This window comes from Triturus cristatus, chromosome 1_2 (genome assembly GCF_964204655.1).
Source record: "Triturus cristatus chromosome 1_2, aTriCri1.1, whole genome shotgun sequence".
Lineage (NCBI taxonomy): Eukaryota > Metazoa > Chordata > Amphibia > Caudata > Salamandridae > Triturus > Triturus cristatus.
Genome location: NC_140580.1, coordinates 429,639,858 through 429,655,752, shown reverse-complemented (window position 1 = coordinate 429,655,752; position 15,895 = coordinate 429,639,858). Strand labels below are relative to the sequence as shown.

The following is a 15,895-nucleotide window of genomic DNA, read 5'->3' as shown; positions in this document are numbered from 1 at the left end:
GTTCCAGTTCATGGACAGGATTGTCTGTCCCTGTCCGCACTGAAGCGTCAATGCCATAGCGTTTTCTCTGAAACCTTCCAGCCAGAAAGATTCCCCTAAGCAAGCCTATCAGATGCCAGCTAATGTAGTATTTCCTCAAAGTTCGCATTGTATCTGGAAGTCCAAATCATCAGCCTCTGTACCGCAAGATGGGCAGAGGGGAGATGGGCAAGATAGGCAGCGCCCCTGTTCAGACGTTTGGCAATTATACTCAATCAATTTCTGGTTTACACCCCTTGACATCCCCAAATTTGTCGGACCACACTGTCCCATTGGTCAGTTTCAGTAGGAGGAGATGGTGTAGTAGGTAAAAGTATACAAATGTGGAAGAATTAAGTAATCCATTACTTTCCATTTTCCTCAAGACCACTGTACTTTAGTCACATGATTGGTTGTGACATTTAGGAAATAGGCGTGTTCATGTTCTCACCCTTTGTCAGACCTCTCTCAATCCTGTGCTCTTAGAAGTAACAATTGTGTTGCAAGTCTAGTCAAGTAAGCTACAAATATGAAAGGAATTATTGAGTGTTAGCGCACAAGTAGAAATTTACAAACGGTTCCCATAGGCTTCAGACTATTAAGTTCATAAGTTTATCCTAGGAAATAAAAGCAAGTTTTGAGGCCTTCAGGAGATAAAGTTGTGCACGATTAATTTGTGCTATAATTTGAATCTTGCATTATTCAACAGTGCATTAGTTCTTCAGTTAGACAGATTAATGGTTTATAATTACATCATGTAAGGTACCCCTATATATTTTTTTTTAACACTTCATTATTATTTCGCATTTAATTTGCAAGTCTCTTTGCACGTTATGTTAATATATCGTTCAGGATTTGAAAAGCAAATTTTTAAGAAAAAGAACTTTACATAGCGCAAATTATAACCTTTCTTGTGTAGCATCTTTCTCTCTTCAATGTCCTTGCTCACATTACACGTTCTTGTGTTAGTAAGTGTTTTTCTAACCCGAACAGTTTCATTCTTGTATAGAAATGTCTTTATCTTTTGATTCCTCTGTTCATCTATGCATAAAGAAAATGTGTCAATATATTTGTTAAACTTTACATTAGCTTATTGGCGGTTAATGTCATCATAAACCCAAGTCTAACATTCTGCATGCTTTTACGATGCAGTATCTAAATCAGGCTTAATTTGTGTGTGTTCTTTATACTCGATAACCTATCATACATTTGTCCTTATCGTAAAATAATGTCACCAATTGTTTTGAGGGTGAAATTGTAGAGCTAGATGAAAGATAACGTCTATGCTCTATCACGGGCATATATATGCTTCTTTTGTGTCTGCTTGAATAAACACTGCTTTAAAATTTCAAGTGGCTCTTCTAAGGTGTGTGTGTGTGTGCGCGCGCGCTCTCAAGCGAGGTAGCGATCCTCATCAAAGTTTTATATTTATATATATATATATATATCTCACACCGCTTCAAGGTACGAAGTACAGCACTCGTGGGAAATTTATAACCAGATTTATTTGGTTAAGGTGCACACAAAAGACTCGTTTCGGCGACTGCCTTTGTCAATTTTACACGGCGTCCCCGGGCAATGTAATTTAAACCAGTTGCTTTACAATGATTGGTGATTTGGCTCCCAGTTGCACAAACATAGACAAGGGACTTAACAGATGCGAACAAAGAAAAGTTCCGGCCATCTTTGAACATGCAAATGAAATCATGATGCAAATTCATTGTTAATTGAAACATTTCATAAACAACATAAATAAGTATATATATACACATCAACATCTTGTTGTTAATTCATTCAGACAATCAATATGTGTTATTATGGGCTGTCTCTATTGTGTAATCCCTATTGATGTGGGTGTCAAGGACAAAGAGAACCAAGCTAGCATGTTGTAATTACAATAAAGCCCAAAGATGGGCGTTCTCTGTCTGAGTCAATCTGGTGAATCTGAAATCAACAAAACCACCTACAAAGAGAGACAACCCACTAATGGAGCACCCAATCAGAGCAAATCAAATACCAAACAAAAATGATAAAGGGGGCTTTTACAGAGAGATTGAAAATTTAAAATGTAGGGGGAGGACTTAATATCCTACTTGGCCACAGTTAATGCATACAAAAGTTTACATTAATTCTTATGCTACACAATACATATAGATGTACTGACAACCTGTCCTATGTGTTCTGTAGATTAAAGGTGTATAGCTAATTCCTCACTGCTATTGAGGCCCTGTGGTATTTTAGTTTGTAAATCAATTATGAATCGGGACTCCAATCTACGGAGTTTGAGAAGCCTATCTCCTCCTCGTGTATTCATGGGTACATGATCAAGGCAAAAGAAGCGTAACAGATTCCTGTTACTGCTATGATGACTTTTGAAATGGCGGGCCACCGGATAATTAACATCACATGTGGTGATGGCTCGCAGATGTTCCAAGATCCTGATCTTAGTAGGATGTATGGTGCTCCCAATGTACCTAAGACCACATGGGCAAGTTAAGCAGCACACCGTGTAGGGAGTATTGCAATTCATAAATTTTCCAATTCGCTTAGGGGACTTAAGGTCTGGAACCTCATACGTTAGGATCTTGTCACTATTTTTACATGCCTTGCACTTTCGGCATGGGTAGAATCCTTTGACTGGACCTTGACGCAAGTCTTTTCTTTGTGAAGAATAATGGCTCTGAACAAGATGATCTTGTAATGATCTGGCCTTCCTGAATGATAATTGCGGTGCTCTGGTCAGATCTTCCCCAATGACCGGATCAGATCTAAGGATGTGCCAATTCTTCTTAAGTATTTGTCTAAGGTCATTGTGATTACTCGAATAACTGGTAATCCTTCTGCAATCCATATTGGAGAACAGAGTAGATTGTTCTTTCTTCTGTTTAGTCGCAGAAGGACCACTTATTAGTTCTATTCTGTCCTTGGTGTCTACCTTGCATCTAGCGCTACGTAGAGTGGCTTCTGAATATCCCCGCGTGAGGAATGTAGCTGTGCTATCTGCTGCGGCTCAGTGAAAATCACATTCTCTGGTACAATTCCTCTTAATTCTCAACAGCTCACCATATGGAATGCTATGAATCAGTTTATCCATATGGCATCTATCGGAATGCAGAACGGAATTGCCCGCCGTTGGTTTTCTGTGTAAAGTCGTACATAATCTACCATTGGAGACAAATACCCTCAGGTCCAGAAAGTTAACAGACAGTTTACTGATTTCACCACTAAACCTGAGGTTCAAATCATTATTGTTCAGACTGCTGGCAAACTCATTGGCTGATTCTATAGTGCCGCTAAAGATGATAAAAAGATCTATATAGCCGTTCCAGCTGATTAATTTGCTGGTCCACATCTCATTGGCATCAGATATATATATGTTACAGAGACATTCTAGTTAGGCTCAGATTTCCCTTGTACAAGGCCAGTGAAATTTAGCAGTTTTAGTTACCTGCGCTAACTATACCGAACGCCCCCGCAACGCACTGCTTATGACCTCACATATTACATCACTCTTGACATGGTAAGTGGAGTAATAAAAGTCTAGAGCGCATATCGTCTGCCACGTGTTGTGAGTAACAGCGGTGTTCAGCAGCGCAAGAGTGGAGCAGTTTAGTAGACTGGTTCAGTGGTTGAAGACTCCGGCAGTAGTTGAGTAATGTGCAGTCTTCCAGCATAACGGACTGTAAGCAGTGTATTTTGGTGTGGGCACAGTCGGCGACCTGAATTGCAAGTGAGATGCCGCTCTCTAACGCTCACCAAGGTGGAGAAGTGTCTGAGATATGTTTGGGTGAGAGGTCGCTAAACGGAGTGGAGGACTTTGGTTGTTACCAAATTGGTTGTCCGAGTATATTTTGCAATGCCATGTTGTATGCAAGAATTTATGAGGAGTCCTGGCTAGGGTTGAGTCCATGCGTTGAGTTCCCTGGCCCTGTTTGGATGCAGTAGGGGGGTGAGGTGAGAACGTGTATTTTGTACTTTACCCCTGGTCCTGTTTGGATGCAGTAGGGGGTAAGTCAGACAGTGGTTTGAGTAATTACCCCTTGTCTTTTTGTTAGGTAAAGTAGGGGTGTGAAGTGGATCCCTGGTCATGCAATGTATGCAGTAGAGGGAAAGTATTAGTTCCCTGGTCCTACAATATGTTGCATATGTTACAGCAGAGGGTGTGCGTTATTTCGCTGGTCCTGCAATGTGTCGCATATAGTGCAGTAGAGGGTGAGGGTTCTGTAAAAGAATGTGGTTTAGGGGAACATGTAGTTGGTTTCCCAAATGTATGAGCAGTAGAGGGCGTGATTATGTCTCTGGTCCGCGTGTAGTTTACTGTAGATATACACACATACACACACACTCTCACAATACAATTAAAAAGTGAGTTACTGTGGTTTATGTTCCAAGGCATAAAACCACCAAATTGCGCTAGTTAGGTTTATAAAAGCACTCCCCATAACTTGTGCCAGCTGCCATGTTCATAACAGCAATTTTGAAATGGCACAAGCACACAGCTATGAATATAATAACATGACAAGTGACATAAGTTATGGCAAGTGTTTGAATGTATTTTTTGTTTATTGTTAAAGGACGATCACCCACTAACTTCTCCTTCAAAAAGTATATAAAATGAAGTCAATCCACCAGATAGATCAGTTGTAGTGGCAAATGGATCACATTTCGGGGTAGATATCCTCTTATAGTTAATTTCTTGAACCAAATACAAAATATACCTTGACATCCTGACTATAAACAGGATGGATGTGTCATCACTGTATACTAATATACCGCATGAGGGGCATTGAGGGCTTGTGAATATTTATTGAATGAAATCATAATACACACAAATACTGCTTGAAATACGCTTGAATAATATTTTTCTATTAAATCATGATACACACACGCACACACACTTATTTTGCTCAAAGTTGTGGCAGGGAATGGGCTGGTGGTTTATTTATTCATTTATTTGTTATCCATGATGTAGTTCTGAGGGGTGAGATGTTAGAAAAGAGAACCTTTCGTTCTAGTAACCTATGAGTTTTTCAGTAAATATTTTGAACTCGTATCACACTATTACAATTTGTTACTGTGTATATGAGAACTGGGCATGAGAGGAAGCACCAGCCAGTACAATGGAGACTGTGGGCTGGCTTGTCCAGTTCGTTGGCTGGGGTAAAAATATTTTTTAAAGGTAAGTTCTGGTTTGCTCCATTAAAACCAGTTTGCCCATGTTTAACAAAAAAAAACCTAAGAAACTCAGTTAGAGAAACGGTTAAAGTGCAGTTAAGGTTACAAATTGAAACCAAAAAATACTGAAATTCGCATGTTACAGATAGAACCACAATTCATACCTCACATAAGTCATGCAAACCAGAACACGCACACTAAATTAATGTGTGATGGGCAGCCAGTCAGAGCACAGTAGATTTGCAAATCCGCAGCCGGATTTGCAAATCTGCATTGGATGTTGGGAGAAAGTGTCCTCGTCTTGTGGCGTGCCTTTGTTAGTTTGTTTTTGTTATGTTTTTTTAACTGGAGTTGCAAATCCACGGAGGGTCCATAAATTAATGATTCAGAATCTCTAAAATGTAACCTGTTCATGCCTGACTGGAACACTTAAAGTACTGAATGGATATACACCAAACTAAGCAAAGAAACATCTGTGAGTAATGTTTTATTTACATGTCACATTTTGTGTGCTTTCATTCAGTGTTTTTTTTTTTCCTGTGTCACGGACCAAAGAATTCTGTAGGCGTTAAAATGGGGAATGTCACTTTTGAGACTTCTCTTATTTTTAAGGCAGTGCTTGATGGATCTGCACAAAACTTAACAAAACAACCTTACAGTGGTTGTTCTGTTTTCTTGCAGTTTCATTCAATGGCATCAAACCTATTAAGTACAATGATGTTTAAGTGGAAACTATGACCTAATCATAACTACAGCGCCGCTATTTCTGCCTCTGTAGTTAATAAACAATGTATATATTCACTGAAAAAACCCAAGGTTAACGCGAATGTCATTACCAACATAACGTTTCCACTAAAAAGAACACAGAAATTCACCACTTATAGTTAGTAGAGCGAACTATAACTTGTGTCCCCACCATGCACTGCTTATGACATAACATATTACATCACTCATGACCTGTTCTTTGACATCACTCAAGACATCTCAAGCTACATCATTGATGACCTCTTCCAAGTTTTTTTTTTTTACACATCACTCTATAAAACAAATATGGATAGAAGTACAAAAAAGCGCAGTTTATTTTGAAGCACCAATGATTTTTTTTGTTGTTGATTTTTTTATTATTACCTAGTCATATTTTGTTACCATACATCAAGCCAACCCCCAGCATTCATGGCCTTTGGTCTTGCGCGGTAGGGTTTGGTTGCAACCGCCTCTCTTAGGCTCCCCCTCCCCCCCCCAAGGCAACCAACCGCAGGCCGCACATGGCCTTTGGTTGTGCCTTTGGTTGTGCGTGGCATGGGGTTGGCATCCAACCCCCTGCAGGAAGCCAAGCCCATGCTGCGCACGTCTTTCAGCCATGTGCAGCGGGGGTTGGCCACAAGGCTTGGCCTGCAGGCAACTGTTTTATGCATGCTTCCTCTGGGGTGAAGCAATATCTGTTTCTCTGCCCACATGAGTATGGGCACGGAAACAGAAGTCTGTTCCCACCTGGCAGGAGCATGTTTAAATTTCCCACTGGCAGAGAGCAGACTTGCCTTCCCTTCCCGCGCTGCTGCAGGCAGGGAAGACATGTTAGCTACTGCCTAGCAGGAGATTTAAAAATGCTCCCACCAGGCAAGAGCAAACTCATGCTTCCCTAGTGCGGGCAGGGAAGTTACTCTATCCCTGTGGTGGGCTCTCCTGGACAAAGTACTTGAGCCAACCCTGGTTGATTGTGTCCCTGGGCCTTTTAAGGCTCGGGAGGGGCCCTGCGTGGCCCTCCTCCCTTTTTAAAGTTGATTTTGCCCCCTAGGGATTGGGGTCCCAGGGCCTACAAATGCTCAAGGAGGGGGACCACAAGGCCCCCCCTTCCTTATCCGTCTTTTGTTCCCAGGGTATGTGGTCCTGGGGGCTGCCATCTGATCGGTAAGGGGGGGCCGTGAGCTCCTTTTCAATTATTAATGGCACATGGCCCTGGGGACCAAAATGGGCTTAGGGCTTAGGCTTAGGCTCACGAACCCCTCCCCAAATATTTTAAAAATATTTGCGGTCCGCAATTTGTTTGCTGTGGTCCTGTGAAATCGTGAAAAAAAACTGGCAATTATTTTATTTATTTATCTTGTCCTGGGCTGAGGGGAGCAGGGTAGTCCCCCTTATATTTTTTATTTTAAAACTTCAGGACAAGAGACTAAATCTCCTGTAATGGCTCCCAGTAACCTATTTCTCATGTTGCTGGCAGCCTGTCAGAGCGCATGAAATTGCAAGAATGACTCACGGGGGAGCCAATTGGCTCAAGGGAAAAGTCCCCCCTAGTTCGATCCAAAAGCTCCATTTTAAAAAAATTGGGTTTGAGGGACTCTCGAAGTATCTGAACCTTAATTACTCAAACTACTGAACAGATTTACACCAAGTCACAAAAAGCACGCTTTCTGGATCAAGATCTAACTTTCTGCCAAATTTGGTATAATCCATTTAGCAGTTTTTGCGTTGTCTGTATAAACTATATATATATATCTTGACGGATCACCCAAAATCTTTCCAGGAAGGAGATGAGGTGAATGAACTTTCTTTTTAGTAAAGTTTCATTAAGATTCTTCAAATGGTGCCAAAGTAATTAGCAAACCAAAAAGTGCTCTGTCATTCGAAAAGCAGACCCAATTCTAACTACCCAGTGGCTCCTGCGACTGGGTAGTATTCCCATATTAGTAAATGTTTACCAAAGTACTTAGTTTTTTTTATACAGTATGTTTTCTATAAATGATTAGTTTACTTTTAGAACTTTTTTAGAAAAAGTAAATTCAGTGAATTAACTAATCTTAAATAGTTTCCTTCTTTAGATCAATGTGTATGTTGAAAAAGATCTCCAGTTGATGTTATACATTTTAATTTAAGCAATCTCTCTTGAATGTGTGATTCTACAACTCCCAGAACTTGTTCTTACTGTGAACCAAGATTTTGACTAACTAATGGTTGTTGTAAATATCCTAAATATGCCAATTCATGGAATTAAAGGCATGGCTGCTCTTGGGTGACATTAAGTTACATGAATTCATGCAGAGTGTTTATGAGATCAAGGCTTGAAAGAAGTGTCTAACCACATGAGAAAGGCCAGTAAGATGCAATCTCAATAAGCAATGGCAAGAGGTCTGTTTTTAATTTTCTGACACAGAACACTGTGCATTAAAGTACACAAAAAAAGTGATGGGTGGAATGCTTGAATTAATCTCATCCACGGGTAATTATTCTGAGCTACATCCAAGTCTATCGTTATTTTGCCCATCATGCCTCAGTATGAACCCAGCCGTATGCAAATCAGTGTTGACCCTGCTCTAGTGGGAGCTGTCCAGTCTGAATTGCCAAGCAAAGTCCTCTCTGAACCAGAACACTAGCAACTCAAGACTGAGTTCACCCTAACTGGGGGCTATTCAATGGGGTATACTTAGATTCCAAGCAGGCATACCTGTGCTTTTATGTATTGACATATTAAAGCCAGACCCACATCTTCTTTTCACATTGAAACAGAGAGGACTACATTGAAGGCTCCCTTTACTTCATTATAGAATGTTTTTTGTTGCTATATGAAATGAAGGGTGGATGGCAAGGGGATTTTTATTGCAGTCCTTTTATTTCTAGGACACAGAAAGAAATGGGGTACTGTATTTAAGCTCTCATTTCGGCTATAACCTTGGTTTCGTACAATGTTCAACGCTCGTTTGTATAACGCCCCCCAGCTTAAATGAACAACGGTGCTCATGTATGAACAAGGCATTTTAACTGTCCAAAATGCATAATTGTACTTTTGAAATGATGCATGTTTATCTTATTAAGAGTTGCATTAACAGCTAAGGCTTGAAGTGTATAACGTTATTAGGGGCAATTGGTGTCTTCTTAATTTTGGGGAGAAGTATCAACTTGTAACAAATTGCTTACATGTCCGCTATAAAAAGATTAAATCGTAGGGGTGCAAGAGTGACTCTCAGATTTAGACTATTTAGAGTACAGATTAGACTTGTGCATGACCTACAGTTGTGAAGGAAAACCTTGAATCAAGTGACTGTGTGCGGTAACTTTATCATAGATATGCTGCTTGTAGTCATCACCCCAAGCTTGCAGCTTTGACGAAAGGAAATTGTGGCCAGCTGTGTCACAGGCTCTCGGAAATCTAGGAAGGTATAGTACAGAGATTTCATAGCATAGGCTTTAGTACTAATCCATACCTTTTTCTGAGAGCCAAGTTAAGTATCACTTTATCGTCTACTAATGCTTCTTGTTCGGTTCAAAGACTTTTCTGGAAAAAATGTTGCTGTTACCTTAAGAACTACAACTTAATGAGCTGGATTACTGTGCAATAATGTTTTTTAAATGGGGTACGGAACACTTATTTTTCCAGTGGCGATGCTGTCCAAAGGAGCATCAGGGCATTGCAAATAAATTATATAGTTGTTTTTTTGCAGTTTTAAACAAAGTAAATTTAATTATTGCCTGGCAGTGATTTCTATCATCACGGTGATGCCCGATTACATACTGTGGGCTGGTTGAGGCAAAATGATTGACAGGCTGCAGCCACCCTGCCATGCAGTGAAAATGAAGTGCGTATGTCAGCTTGGCCATTTCGTTTTCCATGGTCAACCTGACATGCGTACTTAAGCTCTTTTCAACCTATACTGCATGTGAGCAGAGGGAACACAGATGCATCCTCCTGGTCCCTATGTGAGTTCCGGGTTTTGCCTGCCCTATCCGGGTGCTGCTGTTATGCCGTCCACTAATACTAACAACATGAAAGCAGCATCAGGACTGGCGCTGGTACTTACTTCATCTGCTCTCGTTATTTCAAGAGAATGAAGGAGTTTACATTGGAAGCACTTTGATTATGGCGGAAAACCATGGTCCACTGCAGGCAAATCCCTGGGCTCGAGACACTCTGGCTGAGGGGAAACACGCCGGCAGAGCTATGTTGCACTTAGTAACAACTTAGTTGTGGTGTCCAGGTGACGAGCCCACCAAGCGCAACCAAAGATCCTTTGGGTTTCTGGGTCTCTTATGATACGAAGCTGCGAGGCGCGTTGAGATTTGCCTAATTACTTCCACTTCTAAAACCTCTGCACCATATTGCGCCTACTACACTTTTTAATCGTGTGGAACATTTAGAACAGCAGTATTCAGCTCCCCTTATCATTCACTTGACTGATTCCTCCTGTCGTTCTCAGCCTTACCTTTTCTTGTATGGAATGCTTCTCCTGTGGCCAGCCCAACCCAGGACGGGGACAGTTGTACACCATACTTGATTTCAGCTGCCGCACATCCAGATTCTCTGCTCTGGTGGCTTCTGCGATACTTGCTTGGATGGCTTTTCATACGCTTGCGTACCATGCTGGGCCACTTCCCAGACATAACTCGAAGTGTAAAGGGTAGGAATTTCAAGTTACATGAGGTTGCCTCTTCAGGTAGAATTGTTCGCAGTTTTGACTTTAAGGGTTTAATAAAATGCTAACATGCTTGAGGATGAGACCGGGCGAACTGTCAAGTGCAGAGAAAGATGCGAATGCGCTGTTGTTTCCTGACTAGAGATTTAAATTGCTGCCAGGGAACAGCAGAATCCTAGATTGCGGTCAAATTGGGTGTGATGATTGACTTAGTCATAGGCTCCAGATGCGATCGATTTTAGCTTCTTGTAAGTTCATAATTACTTCCATTGGAGAGATTTTAAGGACCTCTGTCTGGCCCTATAGCAGTTTTGCCAGTAGCTTAGTTGGCCTGTCTGTTAGCAGATTGTATTCCGCTATTTCCACTTGATTAATCTGTGCGAGGGAAGATTTCACAGGCCTACCTTGGAGAGGACCTATATTAAATAGGGTCCTGATAAGTTGTTGGCTAGTTTCAGGAATGTGTGAATCATTTCATTTTGTTTCTTCTGCTTGCATGGAAAGGGATGGAAACCTTTGCTGGTAAACCATAGGTGCAGATGCCTTTAGGAATCCGCAGATCGGATGGTCTTGTTTATGTACCAGCTGGCTCGATCTGCTCAGCCTGATATCAATGTGCAAAACATTGGACCTTTTTTAATTTATTTTACACTTGCGTTGTTGGCAGCACAGTAATATTTGAGCTGGTACAGTAAACGCTGCAAGGCAATTCCTGTTTGATTAAAAAAATATATATATGACTGTGTCTTCTGCATACATTATGAGCTGGCTTGGCATTCCACCATGTTTTGGAGGGTAGGTTCTGTTATTCAGGTTAGGGGCCATGCCCGTCACATAGAGATGACATATTAGCTGGGCGAGACTGGTAAGCAATGAGCCATCCCCCATTTTGACTCGACCCATGTCTCCTTGTATAATGCCTGAGGGATCGTCTGAAGAGTGAAATAGTTTGTTACGGTCTATTGTTTCGAATGCAGTTCGAGTATAGATCAAGCACACAAATATGTCGGGAGAGGAGTGTGCCAAGTGCCTTTTAACAAGCATTGAGAGGGCCATCCCATTATCAAGTTTGCCATGGCTATCTCTGAAGCCAGTTTGGTACCACGTAATGACCTTTGAACGTCTGTCCAGAGTTTTAGATCTTATCCAGGGCAAAACCCTATTTACAAAATACATGCCAGGGCAGTGTTACCCTTAGTGCTCAGTTTGTTAAACATTAAATTCCGTGGCCCAACATTTTTTTCAAAAACCCACAGCCAGCGCTATTTAATTTCGGTGTGCTAGATATCAAAACTGTGTAGTCGTGATTCAGCTTCATGCCTCTTTAATCAACCACCAGGCACTTCCATATACTTTACTCATTCTTTCAGGTACCTGCTTCCTCCCTTTGAGACGTTTTCCCAACTTTTATCTTCCTACTTCTTTCCCCTTGTGTGTTTTTCTCTCTCTTGACCTGGATCAATTTCTGACTGAGGAGAGAAAAGTGCTGGTCCTCAAAAATGAGTGCCGTGGACCTCACCTGCAACCAATGTCTCAAATGAAGCCCTGGGTATCCCTCTTGGGCGTTGTGGTTGTTCACTGCAGATTACACAAGGTGATGGGATCAGACAGTGTGCACAGGCGGAGGGGTCCATACAGACACACAAAATGTGCTGCAAAATGCACATATATGCTCCTTAATTTTCATCATTTTCAAGGAGAGAATATCCCACTGGCCTCTTGAAAAAGCTGGACTGGTGTGCTTCACTTGCTAACTCCTATATCGCCATGCATTTACACCCTACCATTTTAAATTGTACCAGCCGCCACTGTATTCATAATTGTAATGAGTCTAAAATCATAGTGCTATAAAATATCTTTATACAGTGGCAGCAGCACTTGAGTCCGTTTTCCAAGGTCAAGTTTCAGTAATGCATTTGTGAGGCTTTCTCGCAAGAATATATTAATTTGCAGTACGTTCATCAGTTTCTAATACCACCAAAGATTTCAGAGAGGAGCAAGAAAATAATAGTAACATCGTAGGTAAAATGGCAATATGGAACTCAAATATAGCTCCACAAATAGGAAAACCCATATTTATTGCTTTTTCAGCGTCCATATATATTCACAGAAATCCAATTATTAATTGTCTCCTTTGGTCTTTATTCAAATTTTCCAATTCTATAATGATTATTATTCCTAATAACTTATAGTTAATTCAAGTGTTACAATATACTGTCAACAAATGCAGCCAACATGTGTTTCGTGGTCACTTGCTTCCTTAGAACATATTATTTATATTTCTTAGTAAACTTAGTTACTGACAATATTATAATCAACATGTCTTTCTATTATTTCATCTTTCCACAAACTCCTTTTTCTTAATAGGTTTTCATTGTCTCAGTGATTTTATTTGAATAGTACATAGTCCATCTCACAGATATTGTGCCGTTTAGTTTGGCAGGAGAACCTCCATTTAAAATTTTTACTCTTTTCTTAAATACCAATACACATGCTATGGCATCCAATCAAGTGATACATTCTTTTGTAGGATATTTCTTAAATCGGAACTGGAATATTCTTGACCCAATTGCATCTTACGGAACCTCACACACCGCATTGCCTAGCTGCTTCCAGAAAGAAATGTCTTACTTCATTGTTCATAAAACTGACATTACATCTCATTTATGAAAAGGTTTGCTGTTGCTTTGATCTTAGGGATAAAGCTATAATTTCTGCTTAGTTATTGTACAATTCTTTTTTACATACATTTGCAAGGGTTTCTCAAAGATTATACAAATGCATTTTCCTTTGGTGAGAGTTTCATTCTCTGCTGTGAAATATTAAGAGAGATCTGTGACAACTAGAGCTGCATGGAACATGTAATTTTCACCACCTTGAAGACCTAAGTTGTAAAAGTTTGTAAAACCAAAATGTAAAATTCAGAATATAATACCCACTGTTAAGATGAAGATTCTCAATGGCCAGCATAGTCAATATTTCATAAGTCCAGTTAATTGTATTTCAGGTTTTCAAGAAATAGCAAATCCCAGTTCGAACAGTGCTTAACACCCCATGGGTTATATCAGCGTTAAAAGTATTACAAAACCAACTAATGCCTGCTACGTTGTTTAAGTGTAATTGAACACTTTATAATCATCCACTATCTAAACCAACACTTGTCTGGATAATCCAAACCTGTGCTGCTAATCTGTCACTCATGTTGATGATGATGTGATGACCTGCACTCTTTGAGCATCAGTCACATTCTGCAAATTGAGATGAGCGATAGTTTAGTTTTCACAGACACCGCATGAGTGCAAAATGCCAATACAAAATTACCAGCATTGCGACATTCCATAACGCCATTATTATAGTGTTTTGAGACTCCTATAACTGAGTACTATATATATATATATACAATAGCTGTTGTTGTTATGGCCTTTTTAGTTAACTCTTTACTTCTGATAGATGTAATTTCAAGTATAACTATTTCTTCATTTTGTTAATTTATTTTGCATTAGTTATTTAACACATCAAATAGGTTATCATCATTACTATAACTATCTTAATAAAAGCTGTGTAATTTCAGTTTTTAACATATTCAATTTAATTACAAAACAGTGGGTAATTTATTTTTATTCTGGTGGCCTCTGCAGTGTGAATGTGCAGGATTTTGAATGAAATGTCAACTTAGTGTCATGATCACGTAGGTCAAAACAAGTGAATTTAAATAGTTGGGAATCTTCATTACCTTGTAAGGAAACTAAATTGTTTCCAAGTAATTGTCATGTTTAGCGCTTTGAATAGGCCATGGGACAAGGTAGTGGCTTTATGCAGGTCTTCTAGTAAGTAACTACAAATAAAGTTTAGCGGTCTATGCCTCAGCACTTGCACTATTTGAATAGTGGCACCCCATGTAAAAGTAAATGCTTTAATTCAAGTACTTGTTTTCTGTTTCTTTTCTCTTAGTTTCCATTTTGTGATGGCTCTCACACGAAACACAATGAAGATACTGGGGACAATGTGGGGCCTTTGATTGTGAAGAAGAAATAGTGCGGAGTAGTGCTGTTGGGGGGCCCATGGAACGGAATCCAAATCATGGTTATTCTTCCATCCTTTCAACATGATGAATAAAAGCCACTCTAATTATTTTGCGCTGGAGTTCATGGAATACTTTGCGCTTTTGTCTGTGTATTTTATTGCCATTGTCTTATTTGTTAAAACACTATGATGCTCATATTTGTATTTTTTTGGAGAATATCTGGTAAAAATGTATTTTCTGCAATGTCACTAATAGTTTTCATTAATAATTTGACAATGAACGTGACAATAAAATGATGATATTGGAATGTAATCCGAGATGTACAATGAACAATTAAATTATTTGGGAGATCTGAATAGTTGTGCTTAAGTTGTCTTTAATAGTTTGTAAGTGGAAAATGCACATGTGATTCCATTATTACACTTGATTAAAAAAAAACAAAAAAAATACCGTTAGTAGATGGCATTAACTGGAGGTCACGGCCCTTTATTGTAGAGGCTGTATTCTGAAACTGAGATGGCGCAAATCCACGAGAGGTAGAGCTAATTACAAAATCAACATTAGTCAGTATCATTGATCAGTCTGTATCATTCAGAATGCAGTCTACAATAATCTAATAACAGCAACCACACAATATTGTATTTTTTTTTTTTAATTTACAGTAAGTAAATTAGTTGAACCGCTCGCCTTCAAGAATACCGCCCACCAACGTGCACCAACCAGCGTTTCGAGTATCTCCTGGACTTAGTCTAAAAAATTGCAAACCTCTAGGGGAAAGTAGCTAACACCTTAGATTACTCATTGTTTTCTGTGTACATTGACTACTTATAGTGAGTAACAAACAGACGCATATAAGCACCACCCATGCTGCACTGATGTCATTTTCTTTTATTCTGCTCCTTCAGACTCCGATCTGGAGCTCTGCTCATTCCATTTCTTCACTTGTGGGAAATTTCCCCCCCAAATATTTCCAGTGTGCAAGTGATGTCACAACCTAAGATAACAGGGTTTTAGCCTGGTAAGAACTGTCTGTGACAGATCCCCATGACATGTGCCTTTGGTACTTGGATTGGTCGCACAACTCCAAGGTCTTTGATAACTGTGCTCAGATTAACATGGAAACCATCCGATATCACAAGGCGAATCTCTATGTGACGAAACACCAGAAGGCTGCGAGCAGGTCCCTCTAAGTTGAATTCGAGATCAGCTTCTGCTCCCAAAGTTGTTTCTAAGGCCTATCTTCATTGCGTCAGGTGTGTTTAAGACGAACCAC

General features: G+C 39.9%; 1 protein-coding gene across 1 annotated transcript in view; it reads left to right on the top strand.

Annotated features, from left to right (window-relative positions):
* The window catches only part of CISD1 (CDGSH iron sulfur domain 1), a 114,586-nt gene extending 99,608 nt beyond the window's left edge, over positions 1-14,978 (top strand). Inside the window, exon 3 of the mRNA XM_085605769.1 lies at positions 14,550-14,978. Coding sequence (XP_085461895.1) covers positions 14,550-14,633 — 84 coding nt within the window. The 3' untranslated portion in view covers positions 14,634-14,978. The remainder of the gene's footprint in view (positions 1-14,549) is intronic.
* Positions 14,979-15,895: the final 917 nt, after the last annotated feature.